This window comes from Acipenser ruthenus, unplaced genomic scaffold (genome assembly GCF_902713425.1).
Source record: "Acipenser ruthenus unplaced genomic scaffold, fAciRut3.2 maternal haplotype, whole genome shotgun sequence".
Taxonomy (NCBI): Eukaryota; Metazoa; Chordata; class Actinopteri; order Acipenseriformes; family Acipenseridae; genus Acipenser; species Acipenser ruthenus.
Window position 1 is genome coordinate 1 of NW_026707812.1, and position 16,535 is coordinate 16,535.

The window sequence follows — 16,535 nt, forward strand, 5'->3', positions numbered from 1 at the left end:
ATTATGCATTTTTCTGTATTTAAAGTATTATGGATTTTCTTGTTGTTACTGCATCATGTAAAGCGCTTTGTGACGGTGGTCCACTATGAAAGGTGCTATATAAAATAAAAATTTATTGATATAAATAATAATATAAAAAAAAATTATCTATGTATAATTTTAATATGTTTACTTAAAATTCTTAATTTTATTTCATTTATATTTTAAAATCTTTGAAGTAGAACTACAATGTAAAACTATCTGATGTTTAAATTCTTCATCCTACACACAGGTTGAAGTTTGCACTGTGTATGCATGTGTGAAAAGCAATGGGACTCAAATAACTACAGTAGAGGATGAACCCAGTGATATGGTGGCACCAAATGTACATGTGATTAGTTCAAGGTAACTTGCTGTATTATGCTGTCAACAATGAAAATAGCAATAGATACCTGAGATGTGAGACCTGAGTGAGAAACCAAATATTTTTCTGCATCTTTTTAATATTCCATAAAACATCCTGTTAAAAGGCCTGCGTGTTTTCGGAGACTGTAGTATAGCTTTGAAGTGGCACTGTGGTCAGTTTAAAATCTGATTTATTTACATTCAAATGAATTTAGTAACAGCCATATATATATATATATATATATATATATATATATATATATATATATATATATATATATATATATATATATATATATATATATATAATATGAGATATTTGCATTGTGCACCTTTATAATTTTAGTCATAGCTGTGTTGGCAATAAATGTAAGCTCATTCTAGCTCAAGTGGACCAAATATTGGAGAGGTTGTTCCTACATATGTGGTTGAAGAGAAAAGGGTACCAGGGTATGTGGTGTGTGTATGGGGGGAAAAGAAGAGCTGTGAAACCCATTCCCCATCTGATGAGTAGTTTGACCTGTTTTTTCTCCATGACCAATGGTTTTCAATCCAAAAAATGGTAGTAGCAGAGTGTAGCTGGCAATGTAAAACCTGTTTAGACATACACTTCTTAATGCTTTTGGTTTATTGTTGTAGAGGGAATTCTGTATACACTATTTAAATTATTGTAACAATTTCATGCTTTTTAGGTCCAATTTAAAAAAAAAAAATTCAAGCAAAATAATTCAGCAAGAGACAGTGTCAGTACCTAACACGAACAATAGCAATAACCCCAAACGTTCTAGGACCGTCTATACTAAAACTTTTACGATTGATAAAATTATTAATTGTAAATTAATTGTAAAGTTAGTGTCATTCATTGCAGAGTGTCTACTTTTTTGTATAGTCACATTATAACAAGTGTCACATTTGTTAGACTGCGTGCTGTATCAGAAATAAATTGTGAATGGAAATCTTAAACTAAAGACAATGCCTCTGTGCTCTAATTTGACATAATCCATAGAGTCAGAAAAAAGGCCTCTGCTTTTACATTGTCTTTTCCAGCATGTCATATTATCATCTCCTGTACTTGTATCCCAACAGAATACTAACTACTGATCGATTGCCCTGACATGTCTGTCCGTGGCCTCACGTGCCCTGAGCAGTTCATTTATTTGCCACGGTAGATTTGCTAGAGTGGAATTTAATCAATAGCTAATTCATTAATTCTGGTCATCTGCTATGTAGGGCTGAGTACAAAAATCACTGCACGGCTTAAGCTTTGATTGAAATATGACAAGTGCTGCAACTGATGGCTTTACTTGGCCCAGAGTAGAATATAAATTTCTGATATTTTTCTCGGTGAGGGATTAGTTTCAGAAATAAATGACACCTTTTGTAAAATAATACTAATGCATGTGTTAAAAAAATATACTTTATGAGTAATCATAAGGGATATTTTGTGTTGCAAAGTGTTGCAAATGATTTACTCTCCATATTTAAAAGCAAACCTTGTCACTTCTCATGAATAAAATCTTTCAGCTTCAAATTATCAGCAGCCTTCACAATTAATTAGTCAACAAGTCAGCAGAGGAAAGGAAGGGTCTAAAGCAATAGTTGCACTATATATATTTATATTGTTACCGCCTGCCTGTCCATCTGCTTACTCCCTGGCTTACCAGAGCCTGATCACTACACAAGTTTGGCAGATTGTTGGAGGGTGGCTGGAGACCAGATGCTTTCTTTTATTCGGTATTGGGGAATGATACACTGTTTAAATGAAAATAACAGTGCAATTTATTAACAGAATAAAATACAAAAATACAGAGGCTTTAGTTACCACTGCAGGGCCTGCCCCTGTGACTAGGGCCATCCTTGTAGTCCACACCCGATCTGGGCCAAAAAAAAGAGGGTGTGCTGGGAGTCTTTTTCACAAAACACAGAAAATACATAATTGACCATTCAAGGTACAGGGGACTATTTATTTCCACTGGACTCCACCAGTATAACAATATATATTAGCTATACTACTTTATATATCATAAAAATATATAATATTGTTACCTCCTGCCCGTCCATCTCGGTCAGCTTACTCACTGGCTTACCCCGTGTCTAGCAGATCGTTGGAGGGTGGAGGGAGGCTTCCTTTATTAGGCGGTGGGCAATAAGGCACCGACTCAGCCAGTTTAACTGAAACCAATCGTACGGTTTATTAACAAAATAAAGCAACAGTACAGAGGTTGTAGTCAGCACTGCAGGGTCTGTCCCTGTCATTAGGGCCCTATGTGTAGTACACTCCCCACAGTAACGCAGTGCAGCAATACCTCTCCTTAACGCAGCTGGGAATCAGAGTGCGCAAATACTCCCGCTCCAAGTTTATATAGCCAGGCTCCTTCCTGCCACACAAATGTAACAACTTTAGAGACTGAGGAGGAGGGAGTGCTTGGAGTTTTCAATACATAAAACCCAAACAATACATACAGTCGAAAACACAGGAGATATTCACATACACTAGACCCCACTAGTATAACAGTATTAAAATATAATATTAGGTGCTGTTTAAGTTACAAGCTCAATTTCACTAGCTTTTCATGGATTAATTCTAAGTTTCTGTTGTATGGCATCGTATACAACATTCTATATAAAATTGGGCAGTAATGCTACAGAGTAACAACTTGAGTAACAAGGACACAAAAAGCACATTTCCAACAAAATATTCAACAGAGACTAGGACCAGTAATAGTAATTGGGATAAACTGTCAGAAAAATACTTACTCTGTCATTTTTTTCTGTTCTTTAACCAGCTAGTTAATTCTCTCATGAAAATCCAATTAGATTGAAGTGAAAACTTTACCATCCACACTTCTGCATAATTATGAAGCATTGCATCATGAACCAGTTAGTAGCAGAACTATTTATTAGGCTTGCGTAAGTTATGTTACATGGAATAATTGTCCTAATGATTTAAACTATATTTGACATAGATTCTGCAAACCGCCAAATCTGAATGCGTTTACATTTGAGGTCAGTATTCTAACCTGATAAATGCAGTTTGGTGTAAGTTATCTGTATGGAGTTCAAATAGAATCAAAAGAAGTTTAAAGACTCAATTGCTTTGGTTTGTGTTGGGGTTGGGTTTTGTTTTTCACCTACCTAACTTTCCAGTCTGAAAAATAGATTAAGGATATAACAGAGAATTGTCTATTTGGAGCTTTTGGTTTCATCATGAAAACTATTGAAATTATTACATTTGTTTCTGGTTAATGCTTTTTACATGAAAAAACATATCTAATACATTTGAATGATTTAAGGTTTTAAGTATGTGATAAATTGGTATTCCTGTTTGTGTTTGACCCATTACCATTTTTGTATATCCAGGTCTCTCAGAGTTGATTGGGCATCACCAGGCCGCCCAAACGGCATCATGCTCGGATATGATGTGAGGCGCAGAACATTACGCTGGTGTGCACAGGCCCAGCTGCTGCAGGAGATGCAGACAGGGAGGCAATGCTTATATGTGCAATGTGGAATAAATGAAAACATATGTGGGGGCTTTTGCTATCAACCAGAGCACCAGGTAAAAAATAATGTTATCTATGTTGCAATTTAGCATTTAGCTAATTGACTGTTATCAGAAACTGCTTACAACTATATGTAAACAGCTTCAGGCTGCTTCTTTGATATATATTGCTCAAGGATGGGCTGTAGTAGGCGACCACCTGCTCTGTCTGGCCCCAGCTGCGACAAGACCACCCTGATCCCTTCATCGCTGGCATGTGTGTCAAGGATGAACAGCAAGTCAGGGGTAGGAGGCATCAGCACTGGTGCCTGGGTCAACGCCTCCCGCAGGGTAGTGATGGCAACCTGGTAGGCCTCTGTCCAGATAAACGGTTCCCATAGCTGCAGCTGGTCAGTTGGGACGAGCTAGTCCCGGACTGCAGTGATCTTCTCCGGGTCGGTGCAGCTGCCCTCGTGGCCCATCCGGTGACCCAGGAAGACAACCTCTTACTGCATGAAACAGCATTTGTCCGGGTGGAACTTCAGACCGGCCACTTGTAACAGCTGCAGTACTTCCTGTAAATTGCAGAGTGTTTCACTGAAGATGGGTGCATGCACCAACATACAACATACCAAAAATACACCAGGCAGCACCCGCTCCATCAGGCACTCGAAGGTGGCAGGAGCATTACACAGGTCGAAGGAGAAGACTGTCTTGGGCTGGGCCTCTGGGCCGAGCTACTCCTGCCAATAGTAATAATAATAATAATAATCTTTATTTTTATGTAGCGCCTTTCATAGTGGACCACCATCACAAGGCGCTTTACAAGATACGAGACTAGGGTGGGTGAACTATGCATCAGCTGCAGTCACTTACAACAACGTCTCACCCAAAAGATGGAGCACAAGGAGGTTAAGTGACTTGCTCAAGGTCACACAGTGAGTCATTGGCTGAGCTGGGATTTGAACGGGGGACCTCCTGGTTACAAGCCTGTTTATTTAACCACTGGACCACACACCCTCCTGTAACTGCTTTGCAGGTCCAGCGAGCTGAACCAGGAAGATTCAGCAACCATGTCCAAGGACTCATCAGTTCCGGTTCACATCGCCGGTAGTTTACACAGAATCACCGTCCCCCATCCTTTTTGGGCACCAGGATGGCGGGTGCTGTCCATGGGGTGTTGGACAGCTCAATGAAGCCAACCTCCTGTATCTCAGCCAGCAGTAGCGCCACACCACGTCCACTGCTGCCCAATATATATATATATATATATATATATATATATATATATATATATATATATATATGTATATATATATATATATATATATATATATATATATATATATATATATATATATATATATATATATATATATATATATATATATATATATATATATATATATATATATATATATATTGTGTGAACAGGTTGGCTGAGTGGTGACATCAGAACCAGGAAAGGAAACACACACAGGACGGTGAAATGAAATGATGAAGGCGCTTGCTTGTGCCGGTTTATTATAAAATAAAAAGGTTTGAACAAAACAGAAAACAGGACACGGCACTTTACGCCAAAATAAAATAGACAAACAAAACGGACTAACACTTAAACAAACCGTGGACTAACAGACAAACAAACACGGTGAGTAAGAATAAATAAATAACAATTATTATTTTAGTATATTTTACTTTTCCTCCTTCTCCACACCCGTTCTCTACTCACCGAACGCACAACCCCAAGTGAGTAAAACATGCATCTATATATACTGTTGTGCTGGGATTCAATTACTAATTAATTATTCACTTGAGTCCCAGCACGTGAACTAATTCTGTGCAACCCCGTGCTCACATATTATTAAATACTTTAAATGCACGTGAAGTGCAATCCCTGTGCCTAAATACAATTACACATTTTAAACACTTGTGCTCATTACCTACATTATAGCCCGTGTACCAACTACAATACACACCAACATTAACACATGCAACATACAACATAAAACACAAAAAAACACACACGGGCGGGGCACATTGCCACTATATATATATATATATATATATATATATATATATATATATATATATATATATATATATATATATATATATATATATATGTGCATGCAGCCAACTCAGACCACACAGCTCTGGGCAGCTTACAGGCAGGGGTCGCTAGTGCGCAATGAGCTGAGGACACCTCGGCTGACCTAAGCCCTTCCCACCCGGGCAGCGCTCAGCCAGTTGTGCAGCGCCACCCCGGGATTCAGTACCTTGTTGCGGCTAAGTTCACGCTCTCTCCCTTGCTGCTCGGCTCTTCATGAGTCGATAAAAACATACTCTATATTATATATATATATATATATATATATATATATATATAGCAAGTTTCTAATTCTTAGTTTTTATTACAGATACCCAGCGCACGCATAGGCGTCTCCCTGTACTAGAGTCCGCCTCTGTACACAGACAGTATACTGAGCCGTGGTAGCACGTCTGATAGAGGGAGGTGATAAATCAGTACCAGAGCCGGTACCAGTCATCTGGTCGGTACCAGAGCCTGTATCAGTCACCTGGTTGGCACCAGAGCTGGTACCAGTCGGTAATACAGTCTGTACCAGTGACCTGGTTAGTACCAGAACCGGTACCAGAGCCTGTACCAGTGACCTGGTTGGTACCAAAAGTAGGTACCAGTCACCTTTATTAGTACCAAGGTTGGTACTAGTCATCTGGTTCATACCGGTTTGGTCCGGTTTGACACCAAGGCTCCATTTTTGTGTACTCTGTGTACACAACTGTTTTCAGCACCAGTTAGCTTGCTGTCTGTTCTTGTGCGCTTACATTGCACGACTGAACTGTTTTTTCAACCTTGCACCATTCCTGGGTTTTACCTTTGTGCTAATTGTAAGAGAAACATTCCAGCAGAGGATAAGCATGACAGTGTATCCATTGTCTGGGAAGGGGACATGCAGAGGGGACAGTTAAAGACCACAGCTCTTGCGCAGTTTGTACTTATTTTTCTAACACTGGAAAGCAGGCTGGCCCACTGTTCCAGGGACCGATCTGCAGCTCTGACACCGGCGCAGCATGACACACCTCATTCGTCCCCTGCAGTGTGGTCAACAGAGTCCCCACTCCCTGTTACACTGGGAGCTAGGAAACAATCCTCTAGGGGTAGGAGCAGGACTAAGGACCTCTTCATCATCTGGCTCGGTGAGCTCCCTCTCTGCTCCTCCAAGGAAGAACAGGAGCCGCTGTAGCAGGCATTCAGGTACTGACCCGGTTGCAAAGCAAATGGAAAAGCTTTTTGAAGCTATGAACTAGCAGCAGTCCCTTTTGACGGAGCTGCTGCGAGGCCCCCCCGCTGTCTCAGTCCCCAGGGTTCAGGCACCATTGCCTGACCCACCACAACCAGAGCAGGGGGACGCCATGTCCCTTACTGCATCTGAGGGCATGTACACCCAAGAATGAATCTTCCTGTCCGAGGAGGCGTAATCAGATGTCTCGGCTCCCTCAGTAAGCTCCTCCCTGTCGAAGGAGCTCATCTCCCTTATCAGACATGCTACCATGGCCCTGCCTTGGGCCACGGAAGATGAGCCTAAATGCTCTATATTTGATAGGGTGCCCGCTGCTGTGCCTGGCCCCAGAAGAAAATCCCTGCACATAATTAGAGGGGGCAGGGCAAAGCCTTGCATGTAAATTAAATGTGTTGTGTTATGGTTGTTTGGCACGGGTGAATGTGTTATAAATGCTGTATTGTTTTGGTTTTAGAACGGGTGTTGTTGTTGTGTTATGATTTAAAATGTATTTTGTGTTTTATTTAAAAATACAATGTTTTTTTTTTCTTTGTTATTGTTTGGCAGCTTGGATGGGCTTAAAAATCCCATCCCTGTAAACGTATGTAGAATGTGACCATCTTTGAATTGAATAATTTAATGTTAATTCGGAGATGGTCACAGGTATGGTGGGTGTTCAAGAGGAGGGATGTGTGTGTGAGAGAGAGCCAGAGAGAGCAAGGAGAAAATGAAAGTAAAGTAAACCAGCTATAGGATCAGTGAAGGCAACTTCCCAGCCTGACCTAGATATCGTGGTGCTTTATGTGTTTGAGAGTTTGTTTTGTTTAAACCTTTTATTTCACTCTGTGAACAGTGTTTTTGTTTAAATGTATTATTTAAAAAAAAAAAAAACGCTCCACAGCACTTTCACCCCTAGTACCTGCCTGTGTGTCTGTCAGCTTTCTGGTCTTGGGATGTCATCAGGTACACTTTTTTTTTTTGGAAATACTTTCATTAGTATTGAATGAAGAGGATGGCAGAAGGTTTGTGGTGACTGCACTTCACAGAGGTGAGGCACTACAGAAGGGAAGGTACTTTCCAGAGGGGAAAGGAAGGGCCACCTGCCCACAGTGGAATGGAGAGGTACGAGAGCTGGCTGAGGGACTCCAGCACCCCCCAGTGGCTGAGAACAAGGGAGACATTTTCTGGGGGACAGCAACCACGATATCCTGGATTTTGTCCAATTGAAGCCTGCGGTCCAGATGAAGGGGATCAGCAGAGGGTATCCAGAGCTGATGCAGGCCTTGGAGGCAATGACCCAGGTCATGGACTGGGTCTACCAGGAGCGAGATGCGGAATACTACACCGTTGAACGGGATGATGAGGAGTGGTGCATATATTGCCTGTGCTATGGGCATGAGGAGGACAGCTGGCCGGAGGCCGACTGGAACCCAGACATGGACCTGGAGGATGAGGATCCCGAGCGTCCAACCCCCAAGTGGGAGGAGCCCGAGTGTCCAGTGCCCAGAAGGGGGGAGCCCGAGCGTCCAGCGCCCAGAAGGGGGGAGCCCGAGTGTCCACAACCCAAGAGGGGGGAGCTGGAGCGTCCATAGCCCAAGAAGGGGGAGCCGGAGTGTCCACAGCCTAAGAAGGGGAAGCCTGTGTGTCCAGAGCCCAAGAAAGGGAAGCTCAAGCCTCCAGTGACCGATAGCCACACCAGTCTCCAGTGACCGAGGGACACTACCTGTTGCTCCCACCTCCACCACTAGAGGGAGACTACCTGCTGCTCCCGCCTCCATCGCTAGATTGAGATTACCCGCTGCTCACGCCTCCACCACTAGAGGGAGACTACCCACTGCTCCTGCCTCCACTGCTAGAGGGAGACTACCCGTTACTCACGCCTCCACCACCAAAGGAAGATTACCCGCTGCTCCCGCCTCCACTGCCATAGGAAGATTACCAGCTGTTTCTACCTCCACCACCAGAGCAGGAGCTACCTCCCGAAGGTCCGCTGCTGCCGTCGCTTCCAGAGGGTCCGGAGCTGTCGTCGCCTCCCAAAGGACTGCTCCTGTCCTGTCCTGCAGCACCTAGGACTGCGGAGCCTGCACCGTCGGAGCCTAAGAAGAGGGAGCCATCGGCTACAGAGAATGGGGGGAGGTCAAGAGACTACCTCCACCAGCAACAGTTTCACTGCTGGCAATTCTGTGGCCAGAGCTCAAGAGGGAACTGCTGCCAGGATTGCCTTGGCTGGAGGAGCAAGCCTTGCCGCTGGCAGCATTTTCGTTGACAGCATTGCCTTTGCTAGAGGAGCCAGCATTGCCACTGGCAGCATTTCCACTACCAGGATTGCCTTGGCCGGAGGAGCCAGCCTGTTCGCTGTCAGCCTGGCCACTGCCAGTGCTGGCATTGGAGGAGGACCTCCCACCGTGGCCTCCACCCATGGAGCCATTGCTGCCGCTGTTCCAGGGCCGGGACTATGACTGGGACTGTTGGAACTTTATGGGGGGAGGTGGCTGTCGGGGCCAGGTGTGCTGCACACAAGGGGGGAGGGGGGATATGTGGCAGGGCAGAAGAAAATTAGAGGGGGCAGAGCAAAGCCCTGTATGTAAATTAAATGTGTTCTGTTTGTTTGGCACAGGTGAATGTGTTGTAAATGCTGTATTGTTTTGGTTTTAGAACGGGTGCTGCTGTTGTGTTCTGATTTAAAATGTATTTTGTGTTTATTTAAAAATTGAATGTTTAGGCTTCTGTTATTGTCTTCTTCTTCTTCTTAAACCCGCTTCTTCCAGTAATTGCTTAAGTGTTTGGTACTGGTACTGGGGCTTGGGAGCCGTAAAACTGCCTGGCAGTTCTAGTTTTTCTTTGTTATTGTTTGGCAAAGTGGATGGGGTTAAAAGCCCCATCCCTGTAAACTTGTGTAAAATGTGACCAACTCCGAATTTAATAATTTAGTGTTAATTCGGAGATCACAGGTATAAAAACCTGCAGCTCTTCTGTGTTGTGGGGATGGGTGTTCCAGAGAGCCAGTGTGTGTGAGAGAGCCAGAGAGAGCAAGGAGAAAACAAAAGTATTAGTAAACCAGCTATAGAATCAGTGAAGGCGACTGCCCAGCCTGACCTAGATATTGTGTTGCTTTATGTGTTCGAGTTTGTATTATTTAAACCTTTTATTTTGCTCTGTGAACAGTGTTTTTGTCTTATTTTATTTTTTTGAATAAAAACGTGCCGCAGCGCTCTCACCCCTAGTACCCGCCTGCGTGTCTCTGTCAGCTTTCTGGTCTGGGGACGTCATCTCTCAGCCATCCTGCCACACCCTTACATTAACTGATCAAAAATGTTAATTGCCTGACAGCCCTAATTTCAATATAAACTTTGGTGTGTAGGTGTTTTTTTGTTTGTTTTTTACTTTGTAGTAGTTAGGTCTTTGCAATGTTAAAATGTTATTTTCTTATTTAAGGGTTCTTTGCTTGGGAAATACTAACCAGGGCTATTCGTATACATCAGAATGTAATATAAAGAGTGTTTATATAGATATGGTTTAAACGTTTAAACACTGACTCCTGCATAGCATTTACACATTCATAAAAATTTATCAAAAGCACATCCCTAGTAGTTAGCCACACAACTTTTTGACTTCTGGTGTTAAATGCTGAGGTTACTCAGTGTAACCTTGCAGCATATACACTGCATGGCATATACACTGCATGAGGGTCCTCACTCACTATACTGTAAATTTTCTATTTATCTCCAATAACATTGAATGGGCATGAATGCAATTCAAGCCCACTAAATCAAGGAGCATCTCTATAATTAAAGGTAAAGTAGTAGATAAAACATTCTTCATTAATGGTGAGGCAATACCAGCAGTGTCTGAGAAGCCAGTGAAGAGTCTTGGGAGATGGTACGACGGGGATCTAAAGGACACAGTTCGTGTGGGAGAAGTTAGACAACAAGCAGTGGAAGGGTTGAAGAGCATAGACAGCAGCGCTCTACCAGGCAAACTAAAACTCTGGTGCTTTCAGTTTGGTCTACTGCCGAGGCTGCTGTGGCCACTGACTGTGTACGAGGTTTCTTTGACAACAGCAGAGAAGCTGGAAGCTTTAATCAGTTCATACATCAGGAAATGATTGGGAGTTCCACGCTGCCTCAGCAGAGTGGGACTTTATGGTAAAGGAATACTGCAGCTACCAGTCTCTGCTGTAACCGAGGAGTTCAAGTGCGCCAAGGTCCGACTGGAAATGACATTAGTAGAGTCACGCGACAAATGCATAAGGGAGGCAGCACCTGTGATGAAAACTGGATGAAAGTGGGCGGCAAAGAAAGCTGTGGAAGATGCAAAGGCTGCCCTTTGAATTGGTGATATCATGGGGCAAGTTCAGCATGGAAGAGGGGGTCTTGGTCTCAGTTCAGCTCCTCCTACATGGCACAAAGCAGCCCCAGCTGAATGGAGGAAGCTGGTAGTCAACGAGGTGCAAATGCAGGAGGAGAGGATGAGGTGCGTAAAGGCCGTTTCCCAGGCCAAGCAGGGAGAATGGATGAGATGGGAGACTGTGGAACAACACAAGATTGGCTGGCAAGACCTATGGTCAGTGGAACAGAGTAGGATCAGTTTCCTCATCAGGTCAACATATGATGTTCTCCCATCACCACAGAACCTAAACCTCTGGGTAGGAGAGGATCCCTAATGTCCTTTGTGTTCATCACCTGCAACATTGAGGCACATTTTGACAGGATGTAAGGTGGCTCTTAGCCAAGGATGGTTTACTTGGCGCCATGACCGGGTGCTGCGATGTTTGGCCTTAGCATTGGAAGACAAGCGCAACATGACCAATAAGTTGCCACCTGTTCCATCAAAACGTTACACACAAAAGACAACATTCCTCCGCCCAGGAGAGCAACCACCAAAAAAAGGTGTTAAAACCAGTCCTCGCCCAGGACAACTGGAAGCTGCTAGAGACTGAAAAATGCTGGCAGATGTTGGTCAACGGCTTATTTTTCCACCTGAGATTGCCACCACTAACCTTCGACCAGATATTGTCTTGTGGTCTGTATCAGCACGCATTGTTCACCTGGTAGAGTTAACAGTGCCATGGGAGGATGCTATAGATGAGGCGTATGAGAGGAAGAAACTGCGGTATGCTCAACTAGCCGCTGAAGCGGAACAGCAAGCATGGAGAGTCTGGGTTTACCCAGTGGAGGTGGGTTGTCGAGCATTTGTGGCACACTCTACAACCCGGTTTCTCAGAGACATCAGATTCAGTGGCCAAGAGTTGCATCGTACAGTGAAGAACTTATCTGAAGCAGCAGAGAGAAGCAGCAACTGGCTGTGGTTGAGACGGAAAGATTCTGGTTGGGGATCTCAAGCACAATAGAAAGATACGCTGATGTACGGGTAAGTAAGCTGGGCTGAGTTGAGTGGGGGACGGAGGTGGGTGATGCTGGAACGCCAGAATCACCATCGAGCCCTCTTGAGGTGTCGTGGGCTTGTCGACGAAACACCGAGGATGGAAGGTGCCCACTTGAAGACCCCAGAGATGTACCCTACTTAACCCAATCCAGACGGCTGTCATGCTGATGCGCTGGGGAGGCACATAAGCTGATCCCTGGAGTCAGCATTACACTTCAGCTATCAACACTAGGCAGAAGGATATCTACATCATCTTATCGAAGGAAACACAAATGGAGACACATATGGATCACATTAGTTTACTGTAATGCTACTTCTTATCTTGGCGAGAGCCAAGTTCAAATCAGCAAAAGTTTAAACATCTACTCTCATGTAATGGAAATCATGCTACCTGTACTTGTTTAGCACTGCGTTCACGTAGTGCCTTCAGAATCCAAGAGTATATAGCTGTAGAACAAAGGCTCCCACAGCGTAGGTCACACAGCGTAACTCCTACAGGGTGGCTCCCACAGTGTAGCACACACAGGGTAGCTCACACTGCATAGCTCACACAGGGTGGCTCCCACAGTGTAGCTCCCACAGGGTATCTCCCACAGTGTAGCTCCCACAGGGTGGCGCCCACAGTGTAGCTCCCACAGGGTATCTCCCGCAGCGTAGCTCCCACAGGGTAGCTCACACGAGCTCATAATTTATGTAATGCTTCATTGCCCCTCAACACCCCTACCACGTGACCATAATACCCCACAAACCTTAGGTTTAGGGTTAGGTTATTGTTGTGTGTATTTAAAGTTACAGCCAATACCCCATGAATCTTAGGTTTAGGTTATTGTTATGAAATAAATGTGTTTTAGTACGTAAATTTATCACCATTATCATGTGATCGGGCTGTAGCATATAATGATGACGTCTATTACGAGTTGCGCACGCAGCATTACCCTGCGTGAGCTACGCTGTGGGAGCTACGCTGTGGGAGCCTTTGTTTTGCAGCAATACCCCTCCCAGAATATGAACTTTATCGGCTTTAGAAAGGTCTACACGTTTTGAAGCCATGATGACAGACGACAATTGGACTCAATAAATGTACAGCTGCATTATGAAAACTGATACATAAATAGACGCTGCGATGCGTGCGCGCGATGTATTCGTGTGTGTGCCGTAGCCATAGAAATTGTAAAAACAAGTTGTCATTAAGCGGCAGACAGTTGCTGAAATCCATTAACATTAAAGTCTATGGGACGGGATTGGTTCCCGTGAAAATGTTGTTAATAACATTTTACTAATATTTATTTGGATGTTACAAAAACATACTATCACAATTGTTATTTCTTTTTTCCTTTTTGGTTTGTTTTCAACCAGCTTGACCAGCTTTTTTTTTTTTTTTATTGACGAGCTGGTGTGCCTTGCTGCAACACATTTTTGCGGTGGGGGGGTTGCAAGTGGCCCGCTCTGTGGCTACCCGCGTGTAATTTCGCCCGCCGTCAAATTTAATTGCCAACCACTGCCTTACAGTAACTCTCCATGGCTGTATTTTCACAGATTTGTTGCAGTGGAGTTCTGTACAGCAGTAAACCTGGTTATCGGTGTTGTGAAGACAAATACATTCCTGTTAATGGCAATTCCACTGCAGTGTGCTGTGGTGGGCAGCTATATACCCCTCAGCCTAACTATGAGTGCTGTGGGGGATATTATGTCAAAGTTGTACCAGGTAAGGGCTTTCTATACATTACTTGTAATTTTACAGGTCTTTTTATACAATAATGTTAATAAAATAATGACTGGTTACAGTCTGCCACTTAGTGCCATAACAGCTTCTCCTCACAGCTCAGCAAGTGGCACCTCGATAAGCTCTTTTTACTTGAGATTTGAGCTGGATTCAAATCAGGCCTCCAGAGGTGAAAAGCGGGAGGCTAGTGAAATATCCCACCGAGCCAACTAGGTCACTCTTTCTTTATTACTTCTTATCAAGCTTGTGACCCATGTGGTTAATTTGTTTAATTGTGCTTTCTAATGGAAGTAATAGTTATGCCCCATGTAGGCAGCCTATTGAGTTTGTATCCTGATATGCAGTTCTTCAGGGCCACCGTGCCTATTAGTAACCAACCAGCTGCTTTCCCTTATGACTAAAATGCTTTGCAGCCAGTAAGATGCTTGACCCCAAAGACACTGCTGAAGTGAAATAACCCAGGAAGTGTAACACATTTCTTCGAGGGAAGACAAGTAAACTGAAAACTGTGTATCAGATGTCAGATTTTAAAAGTTAAATTAAATCTTTGCGATATCATGTTTCTATCCAAACTGCACATCTGAGATTTATATGGTGAATGTTTTTGCATGACGTAAGAATTTTAAATGTATTTTGTTAACTACAGCCACTTTCATATATCTATTTGTTTATCTATTATGGCTGTTCCTCGTGTATAGACACATATTGGCCGATGATGCCAAATCCAAACTTTTGTTATTGTGTATTTTTTTTTTTCATGCTGCATTATTTACAGGTTACGTGTGTTGCCCCAATTCAGACCAGATCCGTGTTTCGGTCGGGGTGGGCAATTCTTGCTGCAGTGGCAATCCTTATTCCAGGTCTGGGGATCAGATATGTTGTGCAGGTACTCTCCACGATGGCTTTCATAAGCAGTGCTGTGGGGGGCAGGTTGTGAGCAAAGACCTGATTTGTTGTGGCAATGAAGAGAAGGGAAGTGTGCACAAAAAATTCCAAGGTAAGCCTGTTTTTTTAATGAAAATCCTTTCATCTAAAAACACACATATTGATCATGAGTTAAGATCAAGGATTGCTACACTGAGGTCTTAGTACTTACTGTATGCTAACCTAGTCTCTTGAAGATGAACTAAACATTCAGTTATTGATGTTTTTTATTAATATTTGAAGCTATTTACACAGATTAAGGGGATTTTGAAAACGTGTCCAGCTGGGCCCAGACCAGCATTTTTTTCTCTAATGGATTTTAGCCAGGGCACCTGGAACACACAGGTCTATTTTAGTGACTTAAACAGACCTCTTTCCACCAATTACTATTTTTTTAATTCTATGGAAGTTAATAAATGTGTCATTTTAAAATAGCTTGGTCCACACTCGGTACGGTTTGGTATATTTGGTGTGAAACGTGAACAACAAAGTCTGCTTGGAATATAGCGAGTCCACCTAAATAGGTGGTCTCGGTCCGTTTGGCAAACGCACCAAACCTGGTTTGCTTGCTAAACCTCAATGTGAACTGCTGGACTTGATTCTTTTGCACATAGGAAACAAATTATACAAGGTAACACCACTCGGGAATAAATATTTTGTGCGTAGTTTAGTTCATATTTAGTTCATATTTTGAGGAAACAAGTAGAGCAAAAACAGCCTTAATTTTTAAATCGTCCCTGTTTTGCGATTGTATCACTTATTTCTTTATTTTTTTTTTAAGTACAAAACTGAATCCGTGTGCTCAGCAAGATAATAGCAGAGTAATTTATTAGGTTGCGTTAGCGCCATTAAAAAAAAAATAAACAGTCTTATGGATTATTTGTTTAATCATTCTGATTATGTGCTCATCACATTTAAATAGTAATACCAATATTATTATTTGTTTATTTAGCAGACGCCTTTATCCAAGGTGACTTACAGAGACAAGGGTGTGTGAACTATGTATCAGCTGCAGAGTCACTTACAACAGTTCACCTTGCTACCAAAAGAAACATACTGTCTATTCTATTAATTGACCTATTTCATCACTACTATTACAGTTAACAGCAGGTAATAATTGTAGTCCCAACTACGTCACTCTTTTTAGTTCTTATATAGAGGTGAGAGATCCTCTAAAATGTCTAATTAAATTACCCCCAACTATAAAGGCAAACCTGAATAAAATAGTTCTACGCACAAAGTTTATTTTATTTGGAAGAGCAGATGGACACTCGCCACACACTCAGAAAGGAGTTTACCACACCCAAAGGTTTGTTTAAAATGAAACTGTTTTTATTGT

At 42.7% G+C, this 16,535-nt stretch overlaps 1 protein-coding gene across 1 annotated transcript; it reads left to right on the forward strand.

Moving 5' to 3' along the window:
* Positions 1–241: 241 nt before the first annotated feature.
* Positions 242–15,269, forward strand: LOC131728366 (usherin-like; the record flags this gene model as incomplete). The annotated part of the gene is made up of 4 exons (XM_059019376.1): positions 242–384; positions 3,745–3,943; positions 14,086–14,254; positions 15,048–15,269. Coding segments are annotated over exons 1-4 (625 nt in total), but the record flags the coding sequence as incomplete, so codon positions are not given.
* Between the last annotated feature and the right edge of the window lie 1,266 nt (positions 15,270–16,535).